The 25809-nt window shown below is 45.8% G+C and overlaps 2 protein-coding genes across 2 annotated transcripts in view; both read left to right on the top strand.

Annotated features, from left to right (window-relative positions):
- LOC133509057 (protein diaphanous homolog 1) overlaps positions 1-15652 on the top strand; it is a 31438-nt gene extending 15786 nt beyond the window's left edge. Inside the window, exons 11-19 of the mRNA XM_061835698.1 lie at positions 57-167; positions 324-442; positions 1465-1581; positions 3377-3492; positions 5297-5361; positions 6203-6382; positions 8114-8677; positions 10200-10314; positions 15561-15652. Of these exons, the coding sequence (XP_061691682.1) occupies positions 57-167; positions 324-442; positions 1465-1581; positions 3377-3492; positions 5297-5361; positions 6203-6382; positions 8114-8677; positions 10200-10314; positions 15561-15652 (1479 nt within the window). The remainder of the gene's footprint in view (positions 1-56; positions 168-323; positions 443-1464; positions 1582-3376; positions 3493-5296; positions 5362-6202; positions 6383-8113; positions 8678-10199; positions 10315-15560) is intronic.
- The window catches only part of LOC133508462 (protein diaphanous homolog 1), a 40008-nt gene continuing 28028 nt past the window's right edge, over positions 13830-25809 (top strand). The window contains exon 1 of the mRNA XM_061834549.1: positions 13830-13873. The gene's annotated coding sequence lies outside the window, so the exon portion shown is untranslated. The remainder of the gene's footprint in view (positions 13874-25809) is intronic.

Below are 25809 nucleotides of genomic sequence, written 5' to 3'. Positions count from 1 at the left end.
GGTCGCTCCTGTTGTCGTTTCAACTCTTTATCTCACCATGTTATACGTTTGTCTAGGGTGGATGCATGCAGCTAATCAATGCGTTGATCAGTCGGGGAGAGGAGTTGGACTTCAGGATCCATATTCGCTCTGAACTTCTCAGATTAGGACTCAGAGACTGCCTTAAGGTACAGAAAATCGGCTGAATTTGAATCGTTCCCGTTTGCGTGAATCTGCGGCCCTATTCACGCTGCCTGCGTCAAAAGTGTAGATTTGTTACGGGAAAGACAAAAAAAAAAAAAACAAAACAGATTTCCAAATCAAAGACTTGACTGTCTTTACAGGAGGTGCGCACAATAGAAAACGAGGAGCTGAGAGTGCAGCTCACCGTCTTTGATGAGCAGGCCGAAGACGACTCGGAGGACCTTAAAGCGCGCCTCGATGACATCCGCATCGAGATGGAATATCCTTTTAAGTCGAAACGATCTTTATTGACCCGCCGAACTAAACGGAGATCATGGAATGCAGAAAATGTCTTTTTTTTTTTTTTTTTTTTTTTTTTAGGGCAATTAACTTTTTCCTCTCTGCGCCCCCCCCCCCCCAAAGTCATGACACCCCCTCCAGTTTAAAAACCACTGATTTAATGCGTGCAGTCAATGTATTGTCATTTTTGTTTTTGGATGAGACTGACTGTTCTTGTCTTGGCCAGATGCTTAATTACAACGGTCCTACTTACTTAGCATCTCTTCTGCTTCAGGCAATCGGTGGAGCTTTTTAAATTTTTTTTTTTTTTACATTTTTGTACATTTCAAGTGAGTCATAGCATTTGGCCTCCTGCAGGCATGCATTAGTCATGGAGCAGTGCAAACTTCTTGCCTGTTGTCAGCTTTGTCATTGCCCCAATCCAAAAAGTCCCAAATGTGTTGCCTTCCTTCACTTTGACCCAAAAATTCACTGACTTGAAAGCGTTAATATGAAATCACTTCAATTATTCCAAGATTGCCTTAAAGGTGCAAAGTGAGTCCTCTCCCATTTTTGCACGAAACCCATTTTCAAATGAACTGAGAAGCGTGACAAGTTTGAAGATTTGTATTTGACGGATTTTCACCTTTTTTTTTTTTTTTTTAGCTTAATGTAAACGTTTTTTTTTTATGTCACTTGCAGTTACACTTTTCGACACCAGGTGGCTCAAATTTGCCAAATCGTGTTTCAACGCTATCTGTGCTTTATCCACGCTTTTGTCTTTTCAGTTAGATAAAACCAAAAAAAAAAAAAAATAGTCCCTGGAATTTTGCTGTAAATACCACATGTATGGTCAATACAGACATAATTACTAAGATTGGAAATGTCATTTTGTGACTGATTGAATGAAGGTTTAAGTTTTACTTTTTGTAGCGTATCCATTGCAGGTCGATCCAAATGTAGATTGATCTTTTTGTGGGATTACATTATATATAAATTCGGCCTTAACTGGATTTGTTTTACTGACGTGAGGGAAGTGTTTGACATTTTAGTCAACACCGTGAAGGACTCCAAAGCTGAAAGCAACTTCCTGTCGCTGATGCAGCACCTCCTGCTGATCCGCAACGATTACCTGGCCAGGTAGCGCACACGCGGACAACATTCGGCACAAACCCACAGAAGGACATGTCGATGTATGAAAACTGTCGTATTGCTCGGAGCAGCTTTTCCTTTCACGATAATATCTATATGTCATGGCATGTCAAGACATCTGATATGAAATTTGGAGTAGTGTTATGTGGCATTGAGCTCGGTGCTTGCTTCAAAATGAAAAGCAAGGTCACGACAGAGCTGACGGATCTTAATGTGTACATCTCTCAGTCATGTGAATGTGTGTATAACCCCCCCCCCCCCCCAGTTTATTGTACACTGCCATTCTCTCTGTTATTGATCTAAAATGGCAAACTGGTTGGCGTTTTTCCATTTTTTTTTTTTTTTTTTTTTTCTTCAACCCAATTTCGTAAACTTTGCTTGGGCTTTTTGTAGTAGAGGGTAAGTGGTAAAGAGATTAATTTCAATAACTTACATAGAAATATATATATATATATATATATTTATTTAGAACGACACTACATAAGAATCAGGTCACTTTCACCCAGCCAAATGCTTTTACCTCCAGAATAGCTTTCCAGGCTCATCACTATGAATGCAATAAAGTAGCTGTGAACGTTTGTAGTGCAGGCCAAAGGATTTTAGGAGTAAACACCTCTGTTTGATGGCTTCACGGTGACACATTCCACATTATTCCTTTGGTTAGTTTAGGTATTTACGCAAACTTTAATGGCAACGCTAGCCAACTATTTATCTGCGGTTTTGCAGCCCTTTCGAGTTGTACAAATATGAGCAACACTCACCACTTCCACACAATTATTTGTATGGCAAATTTCTCTCCCTCCATCCCTCGCTCTCTCGCTCTCGTCATCCTTTTTTCCATCAATTTGCTGTTTTTCATGCCGCTTCCATTTTAATAGAAATGAGTGGCCTTTAACCCTTATTTCCAGCAAAATGCTAATTCCTCTCTGTGTTTCTTTCAAGGCCCTTGCTGTGAAAAGGTAGAGGAAAGCAAGGGATAATTATTGATTTGTGTTGGCAGGCTTACAATTCTATTGACTTTAGTGGGGCTTCTGTGGACGTGTTTATCTTCACTAACGAATGAATGACATTTTCCAACGTGTTCACACCAACAGTGACCAACGTACACACCAAATTAAACAGTAGTGGTTAACAATTTGCCCTTGATTGTCTGCGTGTTGTATCGTTAATTACACCCAGACTGCCATTAAAATGTTTCCATCCAGGCAGCTCAGTGAAATTGAAACGCCTGCTCCTCAAAGCGATCAAGGCTGGGGGAGGTGGGCCCTGGACGCTGTTAGATTGTGGCAAATATACGCTTTTTAATTTCACTGATGGGGGGGAAAAAAAGAGTGCTGGTGAAGGGCAAGTAGGCGGACCCTCGGGAATGAATGCAGCCACAGATTTCACATGAGGGAATATCATTCCTATTCCGATCGTCATAGTTATCCAAAAATGACACCAGGTGTCTCTCTCGCTCCACGGCTAAATCTTTAGTTTCAAAGAAAATACACACGCCGTCAAACAGCAGACACAAGAAAGTGAACCTGAAGACAATCCAAAGGACATTTATGTTTGTGCTCGTTCTTCCCAAGCCCCATTTCATTATTTGCCACCGTCTTTGTGGGTAAAATAGGCCATACCGGCCTTATGAAAACCATAAATCACCATAATTGTCACGAGGTACAACGGAGTCGTATGCAAAATCATTTTTATTTCTTCACACTCGTCTGCCTTCCTCCCCATGAGTGTCTTTCCGTGTCGCCTAATCGCTCCCGTGTCAATCTGTCACTCTTTCCCTCAGGCCTCAGTACTACAAGTTAATAGACGAGTGTACCGCTCAGATCGTGCTCCACAAGAATGGAGCGGACCCCGACTTTAAGTGCCGCAACATCAGTCTCAACATTGAAGGCCTCATAGGTGAGTTTGTGACAAAATGCACCCGCTTCATTTCTTTGATAGACGATGCCACTTAGCAGACAGTCTGATGTGAAAGAACTCGAAATTTGCTGCCACCACAAACACAACAAATGTTTGCAGGACCGAAATGTGCCGCGACGCCGACACACCACTAGGGGGTGACAGAGACGATGTAGTTGGTAGTTTTGAAGCGCCGGGAAAAGTCACTCTTGGGCCATATCAATAAACTATATAAAATAAGTAACTTGTCTTTCCAATATTTCACCCTTGACATTCTGGAAACATTCATTAGATAGTAACATCGACTTTTAATTTTTTTTTTTTTTTTTTAAATCATCTGTGAAATTATTTTTGCACGTGACGCGATCTCAGAGAAATGACCTTTGGACAACTCGACATGTAGTTTAAGGTGACTGGCGTACTGCTGCATTTATTATGTGCATCTTTAGTGCAAATTTATTAAATTTATGATTCACGTCGTCAGTTGGTTTCAAATTTTCTATTCATAGCCGATATATTCGTGGCAACCTTGTTCAAAAACAGTTGCGGAAAGTATCAAGCTAATTCAAGTTTGTCGTTCCTCACGCGTGACAACTGAGAAGAGGCTGGGGTGAAACTTTTCGGGTTATAATTATTTACCGTCCGTTTTCCGTAGCACTTGCCCTAATGACGAACGTCAGGATTGTCCTAATCACTTCATGTGCCGCTCTTTATCACGTTCGAATGATTTTACTAGAAATGGGGAGGGTGGTATGACAAATGTATCGGTAAGAGTTATTGAGATCTTTTCCGTGATATTTCGTGTCTCAAAAGCCCATCTTTCAGCTGCGTTGCATCAACGGGCCGCGTGCGGCACTGGACGAGGCAACGTCTCCGCAGTTCAATGGTTGTTCACCAGCGTGTCTCACTTGCTCAGTGGAGTCTCCTCTAATTGCCTTGCTTGGAAACGCGTGTAAACACGCACAGAGCCTGTTTGGCCTCCTTTAAGGCTGCCAGAGTTATTATCAGTGGAAGGCAGCCCGATTGTGCCCCGCATGCATTATTGAGCGCTTTTCTTTGAACTCTGAAACTCAGCACACTTTTTCCCTCTCCATTCTATCTCCCTCAGTGCTCTCCATTCCAATGGCGTCCCTTTTAGTCTCGCCACCATGACAGAAGAATCCCTCCTCCGTTTAATATCCAATAGGCATGTAAAAAGGCACACGCATCGTGTTTGTGGCTTGCCATGTTATCAGGATATTCTGTCAAAGTATATTTCCCAATTTGCTCTGCCTTACTTAGCACGGATTAACTTGCACAGTTTCTTTTTAGCCCGGAGCCATTCTGTCATTGCAGAAAAGCTTCCACGTTATGTCTGTACGCTTCACTTTCTGTGCATTTCTCTTCTTTTTCTCTCTCTCCTTGTGTCATTACAGTACAATCTGTTTCATCCAGCTGTCTTTGATCCAGGCATTCATCTTCATGTTAATTAGCCCTTTTTGCTGCACATGCTCAATAAGGCGCTGGAGCCCCTGAAATCGTGCCGTTAGGGGATCCTGCTGGTCATCCAGAGTCCTTGTCACCTTCTCCACTGATTGTTTCCCCCCCCCCCCCCCCCCCCCATCTCTCCTCATCCAATCGTGACTCGGACTCATCCGGGTTTACTGTGTCGGTTCAGTTCAATTTACAAGGCGAACATTTTCCGACATATGTTGCCTTACGACTGACTGGTCACTTGGGTAGAAAACAAGCAACGATTTTTTTCAGCGTCTTGACCATGCCATTTTTTTTTGGGCTTATCTCTATTCATTCTGTTCTTTTACAGACAACATGGTCAACCAAACCAAGGTGGAAACCAGTGAGGCCAAGGCTATCGAGCTCGAGAAGAAGGTGAAATGCACTCATATTAACTCCCGTCGGGTACCGTCTTTCGTAATCAGAAAGGCCCAGAAGGAAATTGTGTTTCACACCCCTCACAAATATTATGCTGCAGGATATAATAAGATTGTGTGGCTCAATTTTGATTGACAATGGACGAAAAATGGGGGGTTGTGGGAAAGAGGATGAACAAAAGATGATGAAAAGAATGAACGTGCGCATGCACACACTCTTGACAGCTATTGGAAACAAAATAGTCCTAAAGAGCAGCATCACACACTCGTGCAGGGGGCTACATGCCTTAATTGCGGCGTCCTGCTTCTGTGTTTCCGTCCTGTTGACGGGATAATTGCAGAGGGAGCTGAAACTAGCCCTCGTTCAGACTGACACGCAGGATCATATCCATTGTGCAATTTCACACACGCAGACACACTCTCATTTTTTTTTGTCGTTGGCCACCCACGCATATTAGCTCGAGTTGTGTGTGATGGGGTAATTGCAGACAAGCTTTGGCAGGAATTAGGGACGAGGCTGTCAGCAAGCTGACACCCGGCGGAAAGGATCCACTGCTTGCAAAGTGAGCAGCTACGTATTCATGTATTTCTCTTGAAGTAAATATTCTTGTCCTTTATGCCAAAAGGCTTGGCAGTCAATGAACAAAAAAATCTTCAATATTGACAAAACCGTTTTTTTTTTTTTCCCCTTATTTTACGCATACTCCCATTTCCACTGAAGCTGCAGAAGTAAATGTGATGGCTGAAACTTAAGTGCCGCGATCAAAGCGCGCCCATTGATGCCATCGCGTAAGGTCCAGAAAACCGTCCCCATGGTTGCCTTTTGTCATGTGCATTAGCTGGACGCAGAGTTGACGGCGCGCCACGAGTTGCAGGTGGAGATAAAGAAACTCGAGGGGGACTATGAACAGAAACTGCGAGAGCTGAGTCAAGAAAAGGAGCTACTGGCCTCCTCCAAGCACGAGCGAGAGAAGGAGAACCAGGGTCTGCAGCAGCAGCTGAGCACTCTGCAGGGGCAGGTAAATGAAACAAGACGGTACAACTTTGGTCTATTGCTGAGGGTTCAGCAATGGAACTCCAGCGGTTAAATGAGCTTCCGGGAGTATTTTGACAATGACAACAGAGTAGCACGAGTTTGTCTTTTTACCGTCAAAAACGTGTTACTGGCAGCGAACGTCCACAATTGTCGAGGAGTCATTCCATATCTACAATTCTGAAATGGGGAAGGATATGTTTCGTAGTCATGCAAAAAGTCTCCAACTGGAAATTGCCGTTATTTCAACTTTATTGTGGTCTTGCAAACAATCGTCTTTCGTCTTGATTACGCACAAATATGCTTTTGAAATTGATGTGAAAACATAATTCTGATTTTAACGAAGAACACAATTGCAAACCGTTTACAGCCAGTTCTGTTGTGACCTTGAACAGGCCCAGAACGTCAAACAATTAGTAAATCTGCAAAAATGTCAACTTGCAAGCCAGTTTTGCACACCCACCAAAACAACACGGATCCAAGCGGTCTTAAAAGGATTGACCGCACTCTTCGGTAGTACCTCTTGAAAATGTCGGATTCAGTGAAAGGCTGTTGTAACGGGAGCTAAATCTAGCTCAGTACAATTGATTGAACATAATTGTATATCTATCTCACCTATCACAGTTATGAGACATGCTGACCACCCCGGCAAATCCTGTGGCATCATTTTGGGAGCAGCTGTGAGACTGAAAAATGGCACTTTTGATCAGACAATGTGGCGAGATACTTTTTTTTTTTTTTTCTCTTCCCCCCCTTCTTCATCTTTTTCTGACTGTCGGTACCCTGCTGCGACACCAGCTGGACCCCGCCGCACTGTGACACCATAACCCGAACTTGCTAACATTCCAAGTGACCCAGAACAATCTGGCACCTTCCTGTGTGAGCCTTTTTATGTAGATGATGACAGTCTCCAAAATGAGATTCATCCAAGCTCCGGGAGCCAGCAGAATCATCATCATCATCATCATCTTGCCACTCAAAAGCCCAAACACGCACACATGCTCGCAGCGTTGTCCAACGCATCAACATCAGACGGGCTTTTCAAACTAAGATGGCTCCCTTTCTGTCTGTTTGAGACGCTGCCCATCGCAGATTTCTTCAAATTCACACGTCGCCGTGTTTGAAGCGGCGGCCAACTCTTCGTCTGCCGCTTCGTTAGGCCCTCAAAGTCTGTGACTGTCATCTTTTCAAAGTGTGATAAAACAAACGCTCTTCATCAAGCCACGTTTGAGCACGTTCTGTCGTGTGGACGTGAACAAACGTAGGATCTTAACTTTCATAAACGCTCACTTGAATTCAGTTTAACCTTCATTTTGCCACACGACGTCCACATTCCAATGTCTTCAAGACAGATTCCAATTATCAGGAGTTTAGACTCACATTGTTTGTAGTTAGTGGATAAGTAATAAGGACACAATATCATTAGGATCAAAGTATTATAGTTTGTCAGCTTTGTCAGGTTTTTTTTTTTTACCCCTGCACACTTTCTTTGCGAGAATAATCCTGAGCTACGTTTTTGTACGCCGGCTCTCTCTCTCTCCAGTAACGCACTGTTCTGCCCGGACTTTAATCCCGCTATATGTCAACGCTGTCTTTCCTTCCCGCTGATCTAATCACTTTCTTGCCACGCCCATCATTTGGACATGGCAAATTGAATGGATTATAAAGAAGACGTGATCTTAAAAATAGCATTTTTTTTTTTTTTTCTTTCCTTCAGATTGAAACGCTAACCAAAGATCTGGAAGAAGCCAAGACTAAAGTTGTCAGAGTTACCGTGCCATCACCTGGCGTGCCCCCTCCTGTCCCTGGCCAGAATGGGGGCTTGCCTCCACCGCCGCCACCACTGCCGGGCCATGCCACCATACCACCGCCACCACCTCTTCCGGGGCAGAGCGGTATGCCTCCTCCTCCGCCTCCCTTACCGGGCGTGGCGGGCCCTCCGCCGCCCCCTCCTTTGCCGGGCGTGGCGGGCCCTCCGCCGCCCCCTCCTTTGCCGGGCGTGCCGGGCCCTCCGCCGCCCCCGCCCTTGCCGGGCGTGCCGGGCCCTCCGCCGCCCCCGCCCTTGCCGGGCACGGCGGGCCCTCCGCCTCCTCCGCCCTTGCCGGGGATGGGCCCTCCTCCTCCTCCTCCTCCTCCACCAGGCGGTCCGGGTCTGCCTCCACCTCCACCGTTTGGCATGGGAGGCTGGGGAGCCCCCGCACCAGTTCAACTGCCCTACGGCCTCCGGCCCAAGAAGGAGTACAAGCCTGAAGTCCAACTGAAGAGGGCCAATTGGAGCAAGGTCAAACACACGTCGTACATCGCGTATTTATATTGTCGCTGTCAGGCGGAACCTTCGCATATCAAAGTTTTCAGCAAAGAGCCTCATCTTGCTTGGGTTGTCCCCCAAAAAAATGAAGGTTAAAGTTGGGATTGTACCTTCGTCTATTGCTCGCGTACAACTGTTGTGCACAAACATCATTTAATCATGTGCAATCACCCAAAAAAAACCATTTATTTCCACTCTCAATAAATGAAAGCAGAGCCGTTTTTATTTTGTGAAAAAGAGATGTATTGACCATATTCGGATATACAGTAAAAGGGTGCAATTGTATCTCTGATCCATACTTTGTGTTTTGCGAGCACAACACAGTACCGTTTAGTTACATTTTCTTACAAAAACAACTTTTGTAAAAGCCAGAGAGCAGTGAAAACGGTGGCAACGTGCTCAACGCTTAACTTTTTTGGTCTTTTTTTTTTTTTTTTTCAGCAAACAATGTCTGATTCATTCTGGATTGAACAGATTGTGTGTCGGTGTAGGGTTTGACAGTATTAGATGGAAAAACGGGACAAGGCGAAAGGAAAAGAAGAGTAGGGTACTTGTGTGGTGTAGCGTGCGGCCGTGTGTCGGAGTGTGAACGGTGAGGTTGAAGCGTGCGCTCGCTATGTAGTCGTCGTCGTCTATCTCCTGCCTGTCCTCAACGCTCTGCGCCTCGCTCTCATCTGCGATGGTTCAAACATCAAAATGGCCCTCTGTCTTCCTTTCGCCTCCAGCTACTTTTTAATGGCTTCGGCAGACTTCATCAATGTTTAGCTTCTCTCTCTCTCTCGCTCGCTCGCTCGGTCTGGCGAGTGTTTGACGAGGATGTCACAGAAATTGCTTTTTAATAAGCCGTCTACTCGTAACTGCTCCACTGAAAGATAATTAAATCGCAGCTAGAAAGGACGGTGTTCTTTTGTTATTCAAATGAACTTTTTTTTTTTTTTATGACTCACCCTGCTATTGCTTTTTTGCGAGATCCTTTTGCTCATCCCTGTATCGCTTTCTCTGCCCACGACTCTTGTCGTTTGTGTCCTGGTCCCCCCTTCCCCTTCCCCTTCCCCTTTCCCTTAAGGCTTTGTCCATAATGAAACGCCTGATATCTGTAAATTTCCTACGTGCTTTCACACTCTCCTTTTCCTAATGAGAATCCTCAGAAGGTGACAGACCCGTATACCAAGTTAATTGTAACTTGTGACCAGAATAGCGAAGAGCAAAACGGGGGGGGGGGGGGGGGGGGGCAACGTTTAAGTGAAGCTCTGAAGCCAAAGCTACTTTGCGGTGCAGGCAGCACAGATTAGAGAAAATGTCTTTTTTGCAGACACCCCCCCCCCACCCCCACCCTTTCCTCTGCCAATGCCTGTTTTAATATTACAGCCTCACTGCTCATAGCCCCCTAACCCTAACAAGTTTTTTTTTTTTTTTTTTTTTTTCCAGAAACGTCGTCTCGTGTCCATGTGACATTGGCCCCGTCTGTATTCTGACATGCGAGTTTCTCTTTCAGATTGGACCCGAAGACCTTTCCGAGACTAGTTTTTGGACCTCTGCCAAAGAGGAGAAGTACGAAAACAATGAGCTCTTTGCCAAACTCACCTTGGCCTTCTCCTCGCAGACTAAGGGTGGGTGTCTGTCTGGCTGCTTTACACATTGACTGCCATCGTTGAAGTGTGATGATTGACAGTAATGTTTTTCACCGCTTTGTCACCCCTCACGCTCGGTCCTGGCTCTTTCATCCCGACACGATGCGTCCATTTGAAATCTCCTGCTCTGCTTCCATCAGCTACTAAAGGTAAGGAGAGTGCGAACCAGCCGCTCGTGTTCTCCGACTCTCTCACTCTTCTCCTCTCCTCTGCTCAGAGGACACACAACGCATTTGCATGAGTTCCAAACACGCTGTCAAAACAACATCCCGCATTAGTCCACGTGGAAGGCCCCCACCCGCACGTGCCTGCGTACGGTTACGTGGCGTCATCCTCTCAAAGACTTGTGCTAGGTCAGATAGATTTGCTAGATTTTGGGGCACGGGGGGAAAAGGGAGGACTCGACCGCAGGTGAAAAGAGAGAGAGAAGGAAAAGGTCGCCGATGGCCGCGGACGTGCAAAGCGCTGACGCAGGGCTCTCCGCTCACCCGAGCACACCTGTCCAATCCCCTCACCTTGTCCCGGTGTCACCCGAGCTTCTGCTCAAGCTCCTCCATATTCATATCATAATGAGAGCAGGCAGACGGTGTTTGTGTCTGCATTCGTCTGACCTTCCTCTGCACGTAGTCACGGACGTGTTATGAATAAACAAATGGGCGCCCGCACACACGTCTGTTAAAATGTCACCGTTGGCAGCCGTCCGATCTGCGTTCACCTGCAAGTCGGAAGGTTTCTCCGTCGCGCCTTAATTTGATGGCCCCCGCCCTCCCTTTCCCGTGACCCATATAGCGCCACTTCCATTTTTTTTTTTTTTTTTTTTTTTATGGGCCAAGACAGCCGCCTATTCCAGATGATGGCTAATAACCTTTTCTGAGAGCTGACTATAAAGACACTGTGGCCTTTTCATAAGCTCCCGCCTGTCTCTTTGAGTGTGTGCGTTCACAACACTGGCATTTTACAATCTGTGAGGTCAGAAAAGTGGATCTTTTGTTGGAACTAAGAATTAAATTATACCCACAGTTGGACTTTCGGGTTCATTGAGTTTTCTTTCTGATGGAACGTCGATGTCAATAGTGCATCATTTGAACGCTATTGAGATCTCTGAAGGGAAGAGACGGACAAGGCCTTGCGCGTCTATACGTCTTGTTACGTTCTGAATTTGTGCGTTAGCCTTTGAAAAAGACTCTTTTGTAAGCGTCTTGTGTATGTAGCATGTGCTCCGGGTGCAAATGGGATTCAACCTCCGCTCTCGATTTTGTATACGTTTGTGTGGGCCTCTAAGCAAAGAGCTGCAGTTATGCAGAGTGACCGTGTGCTCCTCGTATCTCCTCTTACTTAAATGTAGTTTCCTGACCTCCTCCTCCTCCTCCTCTCCTGACCTTTGGGAAGCCAGCTCTTGATTCTTTCATTGCTCTTGCGCCTCCGTTTCCTCATTATGCTGCAAAGGCAGGCAGGCAGGCAGGGAGGCAGGCAGGCAGGCAGGCAGGCAGACAGACAGACAGACAGACGCTACACCAAGCCATCGCTCACCCTTACTGACCCTTCGTTCTTTCCGTCAGCAGCCAAGCAAGCACGCGCCCCCACGCAGAGCACGCGTGCACAGTGCACGGTTATTCAACTTTGAATGTTTTGGAAGGGCAGCGATAGCACGGCGGCAGTCACGTTCACTGCCATCATCGCGGCGTCCTTGACCGACGTAGCGCGTAGCGGGTGTATATTTGCCGGGAAAGGCCAAGGGTATCTCGGATTTCTCATCCGATCTGTTGGGATTCTTTCCCCGGAACAAGAGCAAAATGTTGAGGACCTCTTGAGTCGGGTTTGCGTCACTTACTCTACTCGGTGGCACAAAGGCTGCACTATCTCGTGTTTGTGTGGAACTCTCATTTTTCTCTCGATATCGAGATAGAATCCATCAGCAAACCCAAGTTATGCGTGGAATCTCGTTGGTTGACCTCTTCATTTGTCTCATCATTTTGCCGCCGCCGACTTTACGTGCACACGCTCCCGGATCGTCTCTCGCTGTTTTCTCGCTCATTCGAAGATGGAGCTCACGCATTGTCGGCAAACTTTTGTTCCATGTTTTTAAAGTGACAAACAAAAAAAGCGGGTGGTCTAAAACATTCTCAGACTTAATTGCCGGCTACATGCAGGTTGCTTCTCTGTGCGACATTGTGCAAGTTTGCGCAACGATATTTTCTTGTGCACTTTGTGGGTGGATGCAGACGCCTCGCGAGACTGTATGTGGCGACCACGAGCCCAGTTTACACCATTTGGAATAAACTCGTCTTCACATTTAAACGGAATACAGCACTTCCTTTTTTTCCTGGGATGAGAATGTTAATGGAGAACTGAAACATGCAGTTCTTTCTTGCGTGTTGTGTGTCGGACGGTTGTTGGCTTTTGAAGCCTGAACATCAGATAGCAGAGAAAGGAGATGGTGAGAGAGGAAAATAGAGAACAAGGAGAAGGCTGGGCTGCAACACATTGGTGATTAATTTGACTCTGCAGAGGGAAAGAAGAGAAGAGAAAAAGGGCCAGGAGCATATACGATTATTAATCCTTATAATGGGATGATCATTTTCATATCCCAATTCTCCAGCCTGTATGCTCCTTTCTTCCTCCCTGTCTCCGTCTTAATTACAATATTTCGGTGATCTGTTGTAGTATCGTGACCTAGTTTTTCTACAGTGGTAGAATCTCCCTGCCCGACTTGCGGGGTTTATCCGGTGTCGTTTCACGGGCAATAACGACATCATATAGTGTAATGTAATCCTGTAACATATCATGTCCCTGTGCAACCCAAACAGGTTTATTACAGACGGGTGTAATGTTTAGCCTTGGAAGGCGTCCACGTGTTTGTGCGCTTTGCTGAGCAGAGTGGGCGCTTCAGCTTAGCCGCATTTGCAAAACAATTAGAAGAAGCCCTTTGATCTCCCACTTTTCTAAAGAAAGCCGTTTTGTTCCTGGTAGCCATCGGTGTGCTCGCTTTTCCCGTTCGATACGTCCAATTCATTTTCCACATTAATGAGGCGGTAATTGATCAATAAGGGCCCCGCTTTGATTGCAGCTGCGCACGCTTGTCGGGGGATTCTCGCGGCTGGCGTTGACCAATCGCTTCAAAGAGATGAGAGATGAGAGGTGCAGCATATTAAAGGCCGAGCCCTGGGTTGCTCATTATTATTAGGAGCTCATTACGGCTTCTGCCCAAAATAATGAATGACCTTTGTTGACTCTGTCGGTTAATGGGCTCAAGGGCTTCGTCGGTAAAGCCAAAGTAAAACCATCCCCGCTAATGAAAGATTTCAAGAAAACTGTCACCAAGGAATGGTTTGTTTCCATTTGCTGGAATTGACCCCTCCGTAGAAATTGCGCAATCCGCGTCACCGACCAATCGGAGGCCAGAGATCTGCATAAACCACGACCCCCCACCCCCCCCCCACCCCTTATGGACCCGCAGTTTTCAGTTTTCGACCCAACGGCCAGCCAGCCCAGCCACGACTGCTGTTCAGTACTTTTCCATTGTTCTCTTTGTCTCAAGGTAACAGTCGAGAGACACTAAAAATTCACAAATCATGTATATCAACCTCCATGATATTTGTTCAATTCCATATCAAAATTTCACCGTCATATCGTAAATAATGTTGAGATATCGCAAGCATTTTCGTCACCAAACATCACTAACAGCTGAAAAACCCATTACACTTCCGTTTCCGATTCCAAAATTAGTTAATAAATTTCACGTGTAAATATGATGAGGCCGTTAAAAATTGTTATGGTTTCACAAAGTCATAACAGCCCTCTGGGGGAAACTGTAACTACAATGTGGCCTGCGACAAAAATGAGTTTGAAACCCTTGATGTAGAAAAGGGAATCAACAGAATCGAAAATGCGCCATTAAACAAACAAAAAAAAAAGTGTGGAATTCTGCACGTCCTCTATTTATTCCTCCCTCTGTTGCGCAGAATGGAGCTCAATTTTTGACTTCTCTTCTTGGGTATTTGCACTGAAATGTGATGAATGCATTTTCAATTGAAGGCATTAGGGGGAATGAAAGGTTGATTGATTTGTAGGGCACAGCGTGGGTTTGCGTGTACATTTGTGCGGAAGTTTAAATCCCAAGTACAGTACAGTAGAACGCTGAGGCCGCCCCCCGCCCCCAATCAGTAGAGGCTTCTTAGGCTGGCTTTGCACGATCTCTAAGCCTTGACGTGTATCGGTGCTGTCGCAGTCGTTCTCTCGTTCACAATCTCTACGCGAACGACAAAGCACCACCAATTCACCGAGACTTAGAAGGTTGAAACGTATCTGCGTGCCCACACAGGCGCCTGCTGGCGTATGCGAGCGCAAGCCCGCCTATGCGTGTCCACATGGAAGCAGACGCATAAAAACGTCCACTTTTGTCCAAGTGATTCTCGTCCAGACATGCAAATAAACCATGTTTGAAACCGTCCTGCTTGGAGATGCTCCCATTTTGGAATTGGAACAGGCCCGTTTCCTCGACAGCCGGTCGCCCTTTTTGAATCCGTCGTTTCGATGTATTCGATGATCTGACGGCTGAGCAGCTCCTACGAGCTTGTGTGAGTATTCTTATTAGATCTGCGTGTATGTGTTACATTTAAGGGAAAGACTGGGAAGCACAAAATCTTGTTACCGATGAATTGTTCAATCTTGAGGCTATTAAAAAGCATTGCAAGGATGTGAGTCTGAAAAGAGAGATGTACGTATACATACCTCCACTCCTTCCACCCACTCCTCTTTCACATTGCGCTCTTTTTGGTCATAGCGACGTATTCTTATTCCTCCCACTCTGTTTTTATTATGTGCGAATGTTTTTTTTTTTTGTGTGTTTGCTCCGCTTGCATCTGAGACATTGAGTGTTCGTCAAGGTAGGTGTGTTGCCTCATTTAGAAATGAACGGCGTACCAAAGGAAGAAAAGTCCAAGCTAAGATTAGTAAGAAAGCTTTCCCGTCCAGGCGGCCGCGGCCGGGTGTCACCTTCCCGACAGGCCTCCGTCGTTCTTGCTGCCGATTTATTACAAGGGGCAAATGTCACAAAAGCTTCGACGCTGCTCTGTTTTCGTGCTCGGCTGGTATCTCAGCACAGCTGCGGTTAGGAAGAGTGATGAACGTGCATCCGAGATGCCGAAGCTTCGACCTTGTCCCTTTGTTCATAAATGCCACACCTATCGGATTCCTGGCGCAGAACGCTCGCGCGTCCAATTCAGACCTCCCCACGGAGGAGGAGATTGTGCACTCAGAAGTGGAGGACATTTTGCCAGAGCCAGCAAACGCGTCCCTCGCCTCCTTTGACAGTTGAACTCTTCAAGAAGCGGCACTTGAAACCTTGCTACATTGCAGTTAGTTTGCAGCTTGAAAGTTGTTCGTTGCATGATGCCTTTTCCCCTCTCCAAAAACGTCAGCCACTGGAAACGCAGCCAACGTCATCCAAGCACTCTGCGGATGTCAAGATACTCATGCGAATAAATCCAACTGCTACTAAATTCCACTTCAATGAAATGTGTATTTTCACACAGTATTGCGTTGACTTGGTGGCATAATATTAGTTACTGATTTGTAAGTCTGTTATGCTCCGCACGCACACGTACTGTCTTTGATTTGACTTTGATTTCACTGATACCTGAAAAATAAAAAATGGAAAATGGAGCTTTTAACAGCAACAACTTCAAGATGAAAGCATTAACCCTCACGTGCTTTTGTCTTTCATGTGTCCACATCTACTCATCTCACTTCTCTTATCCAGTCACTCACATTTGACGAGCGCGATCACGCTCGCGCGCCTCCGAGCTGGCAAATCTGCACAGTCGAGCACGAAAAATCACGCGTGTAGAAAAACTAGAGATTGAAAGACGTCGCTTATTTTGTGCACTCTTGACATTAATTTACGTTTTTATTTCATAAATGCTGCTAACTAAAAAGCCTGCTCCAAAAATACTAGTCATCACCCGGAAACAGGGAATGCAAGTTAACCGTACTGAGGATGTACGGACGTGAGGCCGAAAGTGGATGTTCAGAGCTGCTTCACGTACTGCCGGCGCATTTACGTCGAAAGGCCCCCCCGGAAAATAAAGACGCAAAAAACACCCCGTCGCTTGGCCAATACGTCGAGTTTTAATTTAATTGAATTTATATTAATCCAATAAATTATTTTAAGGTCTTAAGATTCCATCCCTAATCACACCCGCAACTTTATCTGCGGGCATGACTGACCACACCCGTACATTTTTCAAACGTGACCGATTGCTTATCTCTACGCTTGACTGATGGGGATTTGGGGTATTTTAAAAAAAAAAAAAAAGGCAAAAATGTATCCAGTTGCAGAATGTCTGCTGGCGGTGTCGTGGTGACGGGTTAACGGTAATCTTAGATCAGTTCTCAGTGGTTTTCATTCTCTATGAATGTGTTTTTGTTGTTACCAGTGTGGGTAAAGTGCCGCGTATTTCCCAGCTTTGTAGCCGCAGTGCAAACACAGTCGCCCTGGTGGCGTTTACACGTTTTCCACTTTGCGCCCCGTAAACCGCTGCCTTCTACCTGCCGGGAATTTACCAGGCCCGAGCTGGAGTTGTTGATGTGATGTGCTCGAACGCACGTTATGAGTACACTTTTGCTGCATCCGTGACAGCCCGGGTGGGTGGATTTGGCTACAAAAGCCTTGTTCTATTACGCGGTATCTGCATATGTCGTGTTCCGTGTGATGTGAGTTCTGCTTTGCCCAGAAGGCGCCTTAATTTTTCACTATCCTGCGCGCGTCGGGCACTTGTGGGCGCCCCCCCCCCCCCCCCCCCCGTTCGTCTCCCTCCCCCGGTCATCACGGCACTCCCCCGCCGCAATCACCACCCACCTCTCGCCACACACGTGCATGCATAATCAAAGCAGGGCGCTCTCAGGATTAATACTTCAGACAACCCCCTACAGACATTCTGGTATTTCGACCAGATTCAGGTAGCGTTTCTCCCCACGCATCTCTGCCTTCTCCCTTCAGCTTTGAATTTTTAACCTCCCCTCTGAATAAGAAATGTGGCAAGCCTCGTGGAGAAAGGGGTGGGCATGTAATGAAGGGAAAAAGACGTAGGTGAGGAGGCTGAAGGGAAAAGGTTGTCCCTAAACATGCTTTCACGTTTCTGCCTGTAAAACTTCACTCTGTCCCTTCAATAATGCAAGGCCATTTCTCAGCCTTTTTACTCAGTCTGCCCTTCCTTCATCTTCATCTTGTCAGTTCCCCAAGTGCTCCTCACCGCACCTAGCGGATTAAATGTAGGGTGAAACTGAGACTGGCGAGGCAGGGTGACGGTAGCGGGCCGTCGGGGACCACGAGTGGAAGACGGGCTCCGCTAATTTGTCATCCTGGGAAAGAAGTTACAAGTTTGGAACTGTGGGAGTGGATAGCAGTTCAACGGGGCGACAAAGCGTCACTAATGACAGTCAAGTTTAGCAGAGTATTTTTGGTTTGGTTGGGGGGGGGAAACAGTGGAACTGGTCGTTTCTCTACACGCGTTGCATCCAAAGTAACAAAGTGCAGTAATATTGATCAGCGTTTTTTTTCATTATTATTAGTGTGGAAGGCATGTGCTATACTGCTTGGCTGTGCCTAAGACTTGGTACACGCATAAAGACAATCGCCCAGTTTTTGTGCCAGTACTTCACCTTCCCGACCAAGCGGCAAACATCTGACGGTCAGATTATTCCATTAGATTGTTCAACGGTCTGATGTCTTTTAAGGGTAGATTTTCTCTGACTGTCTGGACGTGTTCAATATTCATTGCGCCATGACAGAAATAATGGGTGCCAGCTTACTTTATTGTACTTGAATGAGTTCACCCACACTGGAACTTGAAAGCATGATTTGACAGCACGCCAAAAGACAGTCGGCGCGATCCACACTTGATGTCCACGGGATGGTAACGAGTGTATCCTGTCGCATTTGAGTTGCCTAGATTAAAAAAAAAAAAAAAAACGACTGTGGGTGAAAAAGACGGGATTCAGTGGTACCAAAATACAAGATTTTCTTGCAGTAGTATGGAAGAGCACATTTGTCTTTTGGTCTGATCCACGCATTCCGTTTTCTGTCTCAGACGCGGTGTCTGCCTCACAGCCTCGACTTTTTTTTTTTCTTTTTCTATCGCGTCCTCGGTGGTCACAGTACGATTGTGAAAAGACGCGAGACAAGGCAGAAAAATAAACTGGCCTCTGGATTGAAATATACTGTACATGATGCTGATCCGCAGTAAATGTCTTTTGGGTAGCAGTGATCGGATCGAGGAATTGTGACATTAAAGCCGATCAAGAGAAAATGCCAAATATCAGTTGATAAGATTGGTGTATAGTTGACTTGTGATAACTAAAAAAAGGTGCACAACAGTCGGTGTCTTTGTTTGGTATCGTTAAACCACATGTAGGGCACTGCAGCCATGGTGGACAAATCCTTTTCCCCGCTGTTCGATGTTTCTCTGTCTTGCTTTCTGACCTCTTCTGTCGTTGTGCTTTTATTGTCTTAAGAGCTTGACGATATGCACTGCGCTCTCCGGCTACTGTAAGGTTTTCCAGTCAACAAACACACGCAGACACTCTGAGCCTGTGGGACTCCTCAGAGATTGGCTGCTTAATACTTCATGACACTTAAAGGCATCAAGACGCCTTGTGGTGCTCCAACCAGGCGTAAGCGTGCATGACAGCGTGTTAATTTTCAACTCATTCCATTCCCCCCTTGTGGCAACCCCCTTCTTGACCATATCCGTGCATCATATTATTTTTGTAACCTATTCCTATTCAAGTGTATACACTATACTACTAGGTCCGCTACTACTAGACATGGGTGGACGGCTTTTGTTACATTTTAGCTTTTGATACCGCAAGCTACAAAAACATTTTGACATTTGAAGTGAGCGCGACACCATTTTTGTTTTTTTTTTTTGTTTTTTTAACCTGTGTAATAAAACAAAATAATAATAATAAATTGTTTTACATGTATTTAATTAGTGAACTGATACAAGCAACACACACCTGCAGATAAATAAAAAAATGGTTGAAGGTTACCGATAATTAAGTCGTCTATTTGGACCTCCGATGAGATCGCCACTTGACTTTCTCTTGAATTCTGAAGTGTCCTGGCCAAAACTAACTTGATCTCGTTCTTGCTGAACTCCGGAGGCTGCGGTGTAATTCTCAGTAGTTTTTTTTTTTTTTTTTGTCGCAGCCGTCTGTTTACTCGCTGAACATTTGCATGTGTCCATTGCAAAACTCACGAGGTCGGTTTTTGTGTCCGTAGAACCTGTTCGCTATGCATCTTAACAAAGAAAATTCACAGGACGAAGCTTTGGGTGTTGTGACTAAGCGTTAAGTCTTAAAAGTGCACTTCTTGACATCCACAATGAGGTTTTGGGGACTCTTCAGACTCGGAGGTATTGGTGTGAATCTGAGCGGTTGTTGCTGAACAAGTCATTTTGTCCCGTTAGAGTTCTCCACGTGTGTGTGTGTGTGTGTGTGTGTGTGTGTGTGTGTGTGTGTGTGTGTGTGTGTGTGTGTGTGTCAGCTTTCATTTTCCAAAATCATGTTAGTGAAGACAGGCGAGCCTTGCGAGACCAAACGCTAAAAAAAAAAAAAAAGAACCCCATGCACGCAGAGTCATCCCGGTGAATCGTGGCCTTGTCATGCTCTGTGCCGTAATCCAGTTTAGAAGGATTAATTAGGAATTAAGGAGTGTAATGTTATTTGTGCGCGATGTGTTCGTTCACAAACGCGTGTTTGAGAGTGGGCAAAACTTTATTGACAAGAATGAAAAGTCATTTCCAGCGTTTGTCAGACTTTATTGCTTTTTAAATCTGCTTAGCCTCTGTTCTTTTTCTTGTACTTTAACCAGTGTTGCGGAGCTAATCGAAATAAGATCACACTATTGATTGGCCTCCGTGCGACTGGACCCTTCGTTTTCGATTACATTTTGCGGAATTGGAGGAAGTGGCTGCAAACCAATTCCGGTGAGCGCGCTGGCGGAAGGTGATTGCTTTGGTGGAAGCTGTACTTGCAGAATATTGCAGCATATTGCATTTTTCTCTCATGCCACAGTGTCGATATATATCGATAGTATCGCAGCGTTTTATTATCCAACCATCCTCTGAGCCGCTTATCCTCACCAGGTCGCGGGAGTGCCGAAGCCAATGCGGTTTTATTTTTGTTTGTTTTTGAACATTTGGTTGCTCTGCTCTTTATTGCTCTGTTCATTTAATTTTGACTAAAAGCAAAAAGTGAGTCAGAATATTGCCATAAATGGACACGTTATTTTGGTCCGGCCTCAGATCGGGAATGTGATGTTTTGTGATGATTTTGTTGAGGCGTCGAATTGCACGCAGGTTAATGTAAAGCAAAGTTGTGTGTCATGGTCATCTAGAATGTATTTATTGGAAAATATCAAGACAAGGACAATGGAAAATGTCTTTAAATATTTGAAGCTATTTAACATACATGGATGACTGAAAAGAGCCGTTTCTGATTCCATTTTCTTATCATTGTTGGAGTGTGTGTGAGTGAGAACGTGCGGCTTTGAAAAGCACTTTGGACAGCGACGGCTTACTAGATAAAGCGCTTTCTAAGTAAAATCCATTTCCCAATTTTGACATTGCCCCCCCCCCCCACTTTGTATATCATCCCACAATAGCTGCATTGTAATGCAAAAATAATAATAGCGGCTCTGAAATTCCCACGCTTCCCCCAAACGGGCCGTGAGCAATTTTTGGTCGGAGGTGAGAATGCGTTCTGACATGAGCTGCAAATGGTGCCACGTTGTATTTATTTGAAAACTATTTTTAAGATGGTTAAAATATTTCACATTTTTCACAATGTAGCCTGTTTATACCTGACATGTTTTTTTTTTTTTTTTATGTTTCCGTGTAGATTTTTATGACCTGTTTAATAGAACAAAATTCAATCGAATTTAGCCATTCTCATGCGCTGACGCGAACTGCTTCCACTAACGAGAAGAAGGCAGCAAACAGCAGGGCCGAGCGTCGCCAACTTGGCTCACTATGTGCTCACGATAGTCAGCGACTTTTGCGACTGCCGTGGTGCCTCTTTTTCCAAAGAAGCGACTTCTAAGCTAGCTGGATTTTTGCCCTACCTCAGAGAAGGCGGAGGAAGAGGAAATATTTGTCTCAAGTCAACGGTTTCATACATTTTCTCCACCCTAGGAGCAAACGTGGAGACATCATGATTGAGGTGCAATTCAGTGTACATGAAAGGCTGTTTGGATGTTTGACACATTTCGATGCATTTGATTGGGCTGTGGTAGGGAGAAATGAGGATGATTGTGATTTAAGTGTGTTTGTAGAATTGCCATATGTTGTTATGCCCTTCTGAAAATGAGCCGTACACAACACTGAGTTGGTTTTTTTTTTTTTTTTTTTTCACTGCACTTTGATGTCATTCCCGCTGGAGCATGAATTTAAACGTTTACTTTTCATCTTTTATGCTAACCCTAACCCGCAATCCCAACATATTAAAAACTGAAAATGTCTGCCGAGCTTTTCTAGGGAGAGAATGGGAGAAATTTGAAAAACTCTGCCATGCTTTCAAAACGACGTGAGGCCTGCGCACCTCTCTGCTCGTCCATTTTTTTTCATAGTCAAGTGCTAGCAGAACTGCTTGAAATGGATTTGAAACACTTTGCTGGATGAGGCAGAACAAAGAGAGTGGCTTCCTTTTGGCCTTGGAATGGTGCTTTCAAGTAAGTCACGCTTTTGCTTTCGCTGCTCGGCTCGTTTGTGCTGATGCGAAGGTTGTGAATGGAGATGAAGTTACAAAAAGGGAATAATATTTGGAATTTTTCGAGAGAGAGAGAGAGATGGTTGGTATTATCCCATGGAATCATGACGTCACACACACGCTGTATCATCCAGAAGTCCAGCACACCAAAAACAGCGTCCGGCCTTTAGTTCACTCACTGCAGACGCTGCACCCAACCGCCTGTCGACCTCGAACCTCCCGCTCCGTTCTCGTGAACGAGCCCCCGAGATACTTAGATTGCTCCCCTTGTGGCAGGATTTCATCCTGGACCTGGAGAGAGCACGCCACCCTTTTCAGACCGAGGACCCTGGTGTCCGATTTGAAGGTGCTGAGTCTCATCCCAGCGGTTTCGCACTTTGCTGCGAACCGCTCCAGCGAGCGGCTTGATGAAGCCAACTGTGAGCATTGAAGGACCCCAGCAGAACTATTGATTCCTCAACGGGGTGCTCTTTGGCACTTCCTGTAAGGACTCCAAAAAGGGTGGGTACGGTGCACTGTTTTTTGGCGCAAAGGCGGGACCCCGTACCCCGCAACAGGAGGCGAAGAGAGGCTACCCGTTCGTCCACTGGGGTGAACCCCAACATATAGTCGCTGAGCCGGGGGGGGGGGCAATAAGGTCAGCGTCCCTCACCGTGGGCAACCCGTACCAGAGCCCAAGGCGAGCTCAACTATCTTGACTTGGAACTTGTCAACCTCACACACCAGCTTGGGCTCCTTCCCTGCCAGAAAGGTGACTTTCCACGTCCCTCGTTCAGCCAACTTCCGTAGGCGGGGATCGGATCGCCAAGGTTCCGCCCTTCGGCCACCGCTCGGCTCACACTGCACCTGACCCCCCCGACGGCCCCTCCCACAGGGGGTGAGCCCATGCAAAGGGGGGGGCCCCACATGCCCCATAGGCGCAGGCCCGCCCGGCCCTTCCAGTCCCACCTCCAGGCCCGGCATCAGAGGTGAGCCCAGTGCTTGTTGGTGATTTAAAAAGAAAAGAAAAGAGAGTGCATTTCTTTTTCATACGCCATGACCCAATAAAATATTTACAGGTTAGTAGATTCGAAAAAGATTCAGTAGTGACAGCTCTAGTTGGAAGCTCATTTCCAAAGAAACCTGTATCGTATCGGTTGCTACCACGTACATTTTAGGACGTCAAGCACATCTTCCACTTAAAAAAAAAAAAAAAAAAAAAAACAACAAACAAACAATATGCTCTGGGAAAGGCAAAGTTACGTTGCTATTTTTAAGAAGAAAGCGGTCAGAAAGTTAGCGGTGAAGCCGTTTGACATAAAGCCGCTGTGACATTACGGAGGACTATTAAAATGTGTGAGAAATGCATGAGAAACGACAGCAATTCATCGAGCTGAAACACTTTTTATGTTGTAGTCTGCCCATGCTCAGTCAGGCGTGGTGATATTTGAGTTTTTATTCATGGTTGATTGACATTTTCAGTATGTGGCTCATGGAGCGCTCGCTGATTTCTTTCTCTTTGGCTCATCAGGCCTCTAAAGACGCAAATAAACCGAGCTGCCTGTCCTCCATTTTCCCCCCATAATGAGCTACAAAACCGTTTTCTTGTGGGTCTAGCGCCACACATGGAGAAGATTATCCATCTCGCTGTAGTTCTATTTTCTTTGTTAGCCGCTAGCCTGGCCCGCAGTGTCTTCGTTTTCCTCTCTTCTCCTTCCCCCGCTTCCCTCTTGGCACTGCTGGCAGCCCTTTCTCCATCCAGCATGTGCAAAAGTTCAGCCCACTTTCTCTCCGAGGACTCTTCAGTCCTTATTCGACAGTTTTCTTTTTTTCTCAGATCCTAAAAAATGAGTCGTCGGATATTCAAACACGGGATGTGGCGTGGACTGGGTTTTGTGGTCTCTGCAAATGTGCTGCCGGCCAGAAAAAATATTACGCTGCACAGTACGATTATTTAGTCTCTTTTTAATCTCATGATTTCTTAAAATAATTTCAATTTAAAAAAAAAAAAAAAAAAATAGCCTCCACTCATGCACAAAGTTTAGTAGTGCAGTGATGTTTTTTTTTTTTTTTTTTATTAAATTTTCAATCTTTTCTTGGTCGTTTTTTTCTCATGAAATATATTTAGCTTCATACGGGTCGTTTCACAAACTGCCAAAGCCCAATGAAGCAAGAAAAAGCGATCTGTTGCGGGTCTTTTGTGTCTTGCGCCCTTTTGCCTCTTCACCCCACCTGGACCGTCAGCATTCCTGCAGTATCGTGAGAATAATTAACGTATCGCGAGATGAATGCCGTGATAAGACGGAGCTGTGGAATTTCAGTCGGTCCGGCACGCTGTGTGACTTTGCACGTGAACCGTATGACTGCGTCGACGTTGTCGGGGAGTAAAGTGTAACAAAAAAGAGCGACTAACAAGGGCACGTCTTCCTCCAGGCAGTTTGGCCTCAAACGCTCGGCAGCCTGCTGGCGCTTGTGCCCCGTTTTGTAACACTGACCCACACGCACACAAACACGATGCCAAAGGCACGTGCGCGTGCACAAAGGAACTTGCACGCTTTCATGACACAGGCACACGGTTTGCGTAAATCATCCTCCCTTCTATCTCTTGTAGTTTATTTATTTATCAGTGCATCCCATCTTCTTTTATCCACGGCTGCTTCCTTTTCTATTCGCATATCTGGCCTCGGAGACAAGCTTCCCTTTCTTCTTCCTCCTCCACTCCCTTCATCCTTATCTTGTTTCCTCGCTGCCTCCCACATCCAGAAGCTTTGGGTTACTTTGAGGATGGCTCTTCTCTTTCATTTTCTCGTTCTGTCTTTCTACGTTGGCACGCACGCTTGTCTTTCTCCTCCGTGCTCCGTGTCTCCCTCGCTTCTCAGCTTTGGTTTTAATGCATTATGAAAACGGACTGAGGCTATGAAAGTGAAACGGGACAAGTTTGGCTGTTGAACGGCAATCCTTTTATTGCTCTTCTCGCTCATTGGCAGCCCCCGTGCGTGGTCTGTTGTCCGTTTTCCGTGTTCCCGTTGCGGGTTTTGCGCGCGTTCCGCTGCCCTTTGCTCGGCTGGGCGCCGGCGTCCGGCGTCCGACGTGTTCTTCGCACGTGTTGCCAGACGTCGCTGCTCTTCCCCGAGTTTCTTCCCCCCTCGAGTCCCACGTGCACACGCTCTGGCCAAGCATTAAACTGCATGAATAATACAGTAGACAGGCACATCCCGTGGAATACAAGTTCCTCTGATATGTGTGTTAATGGAACACACTGTTAAGGCGAGGGGGAAGGATAAAGCAGGCGGGGAAGGAGGAACTTATTCCGGAGAGCGTGCGCTGACTCCTCTTTTTCTCTTGCCGTCCGTCGTACAGCACAACACTTGTTTTCTTTGTTGCCTTCTCTCAATGGATTTGTGTCAACCTTGAAGTTATGCCTTAATCTGGAGAAATTGACATCGTACTCATCATGCGAATACTTGTTGGTGTTGTCGATGGCTTCCAATGGGTCTCCTAATCCTAATGTACATCACGAACAAATTGTAAAGGTTCGTCAAGATCTCCCCATCTTGCATCAAGTACAACCTTTGTTACAACCAATCTGTTCTGGGACGTCAGACGACTTCCAAGCGTTATCAGATTTCAAACGGTCAAACTGCTGCCATCACAATTCCTTTGATACTGTAGAGTATACGTTCCATGTCATACACACACACACACACACAAAAACATTGCCAATTG

The sequence above is a fragment of the Syngnathoides biaculeatus genome, chromosome 11 (assembly GCF_019802595.1).
Source record: "Syngnathoides biaculeatus isolate LvHL_M chromosome 11, ASM1980259v1, whole genome shotgun sequence".
Taxonomy (NCBI): domain Eukaryota; kingdom Metazoa; phylum Chordata; class Actinopteri; order Syngnathiformes; family Syngnathidae; genus Syngnathoides; species Syngnathoides biaculeatus.
Note: the sequence above shows the minus strand (reverse complement) of the source record. Positions and strands in the feature narration are given on the sequence as shown.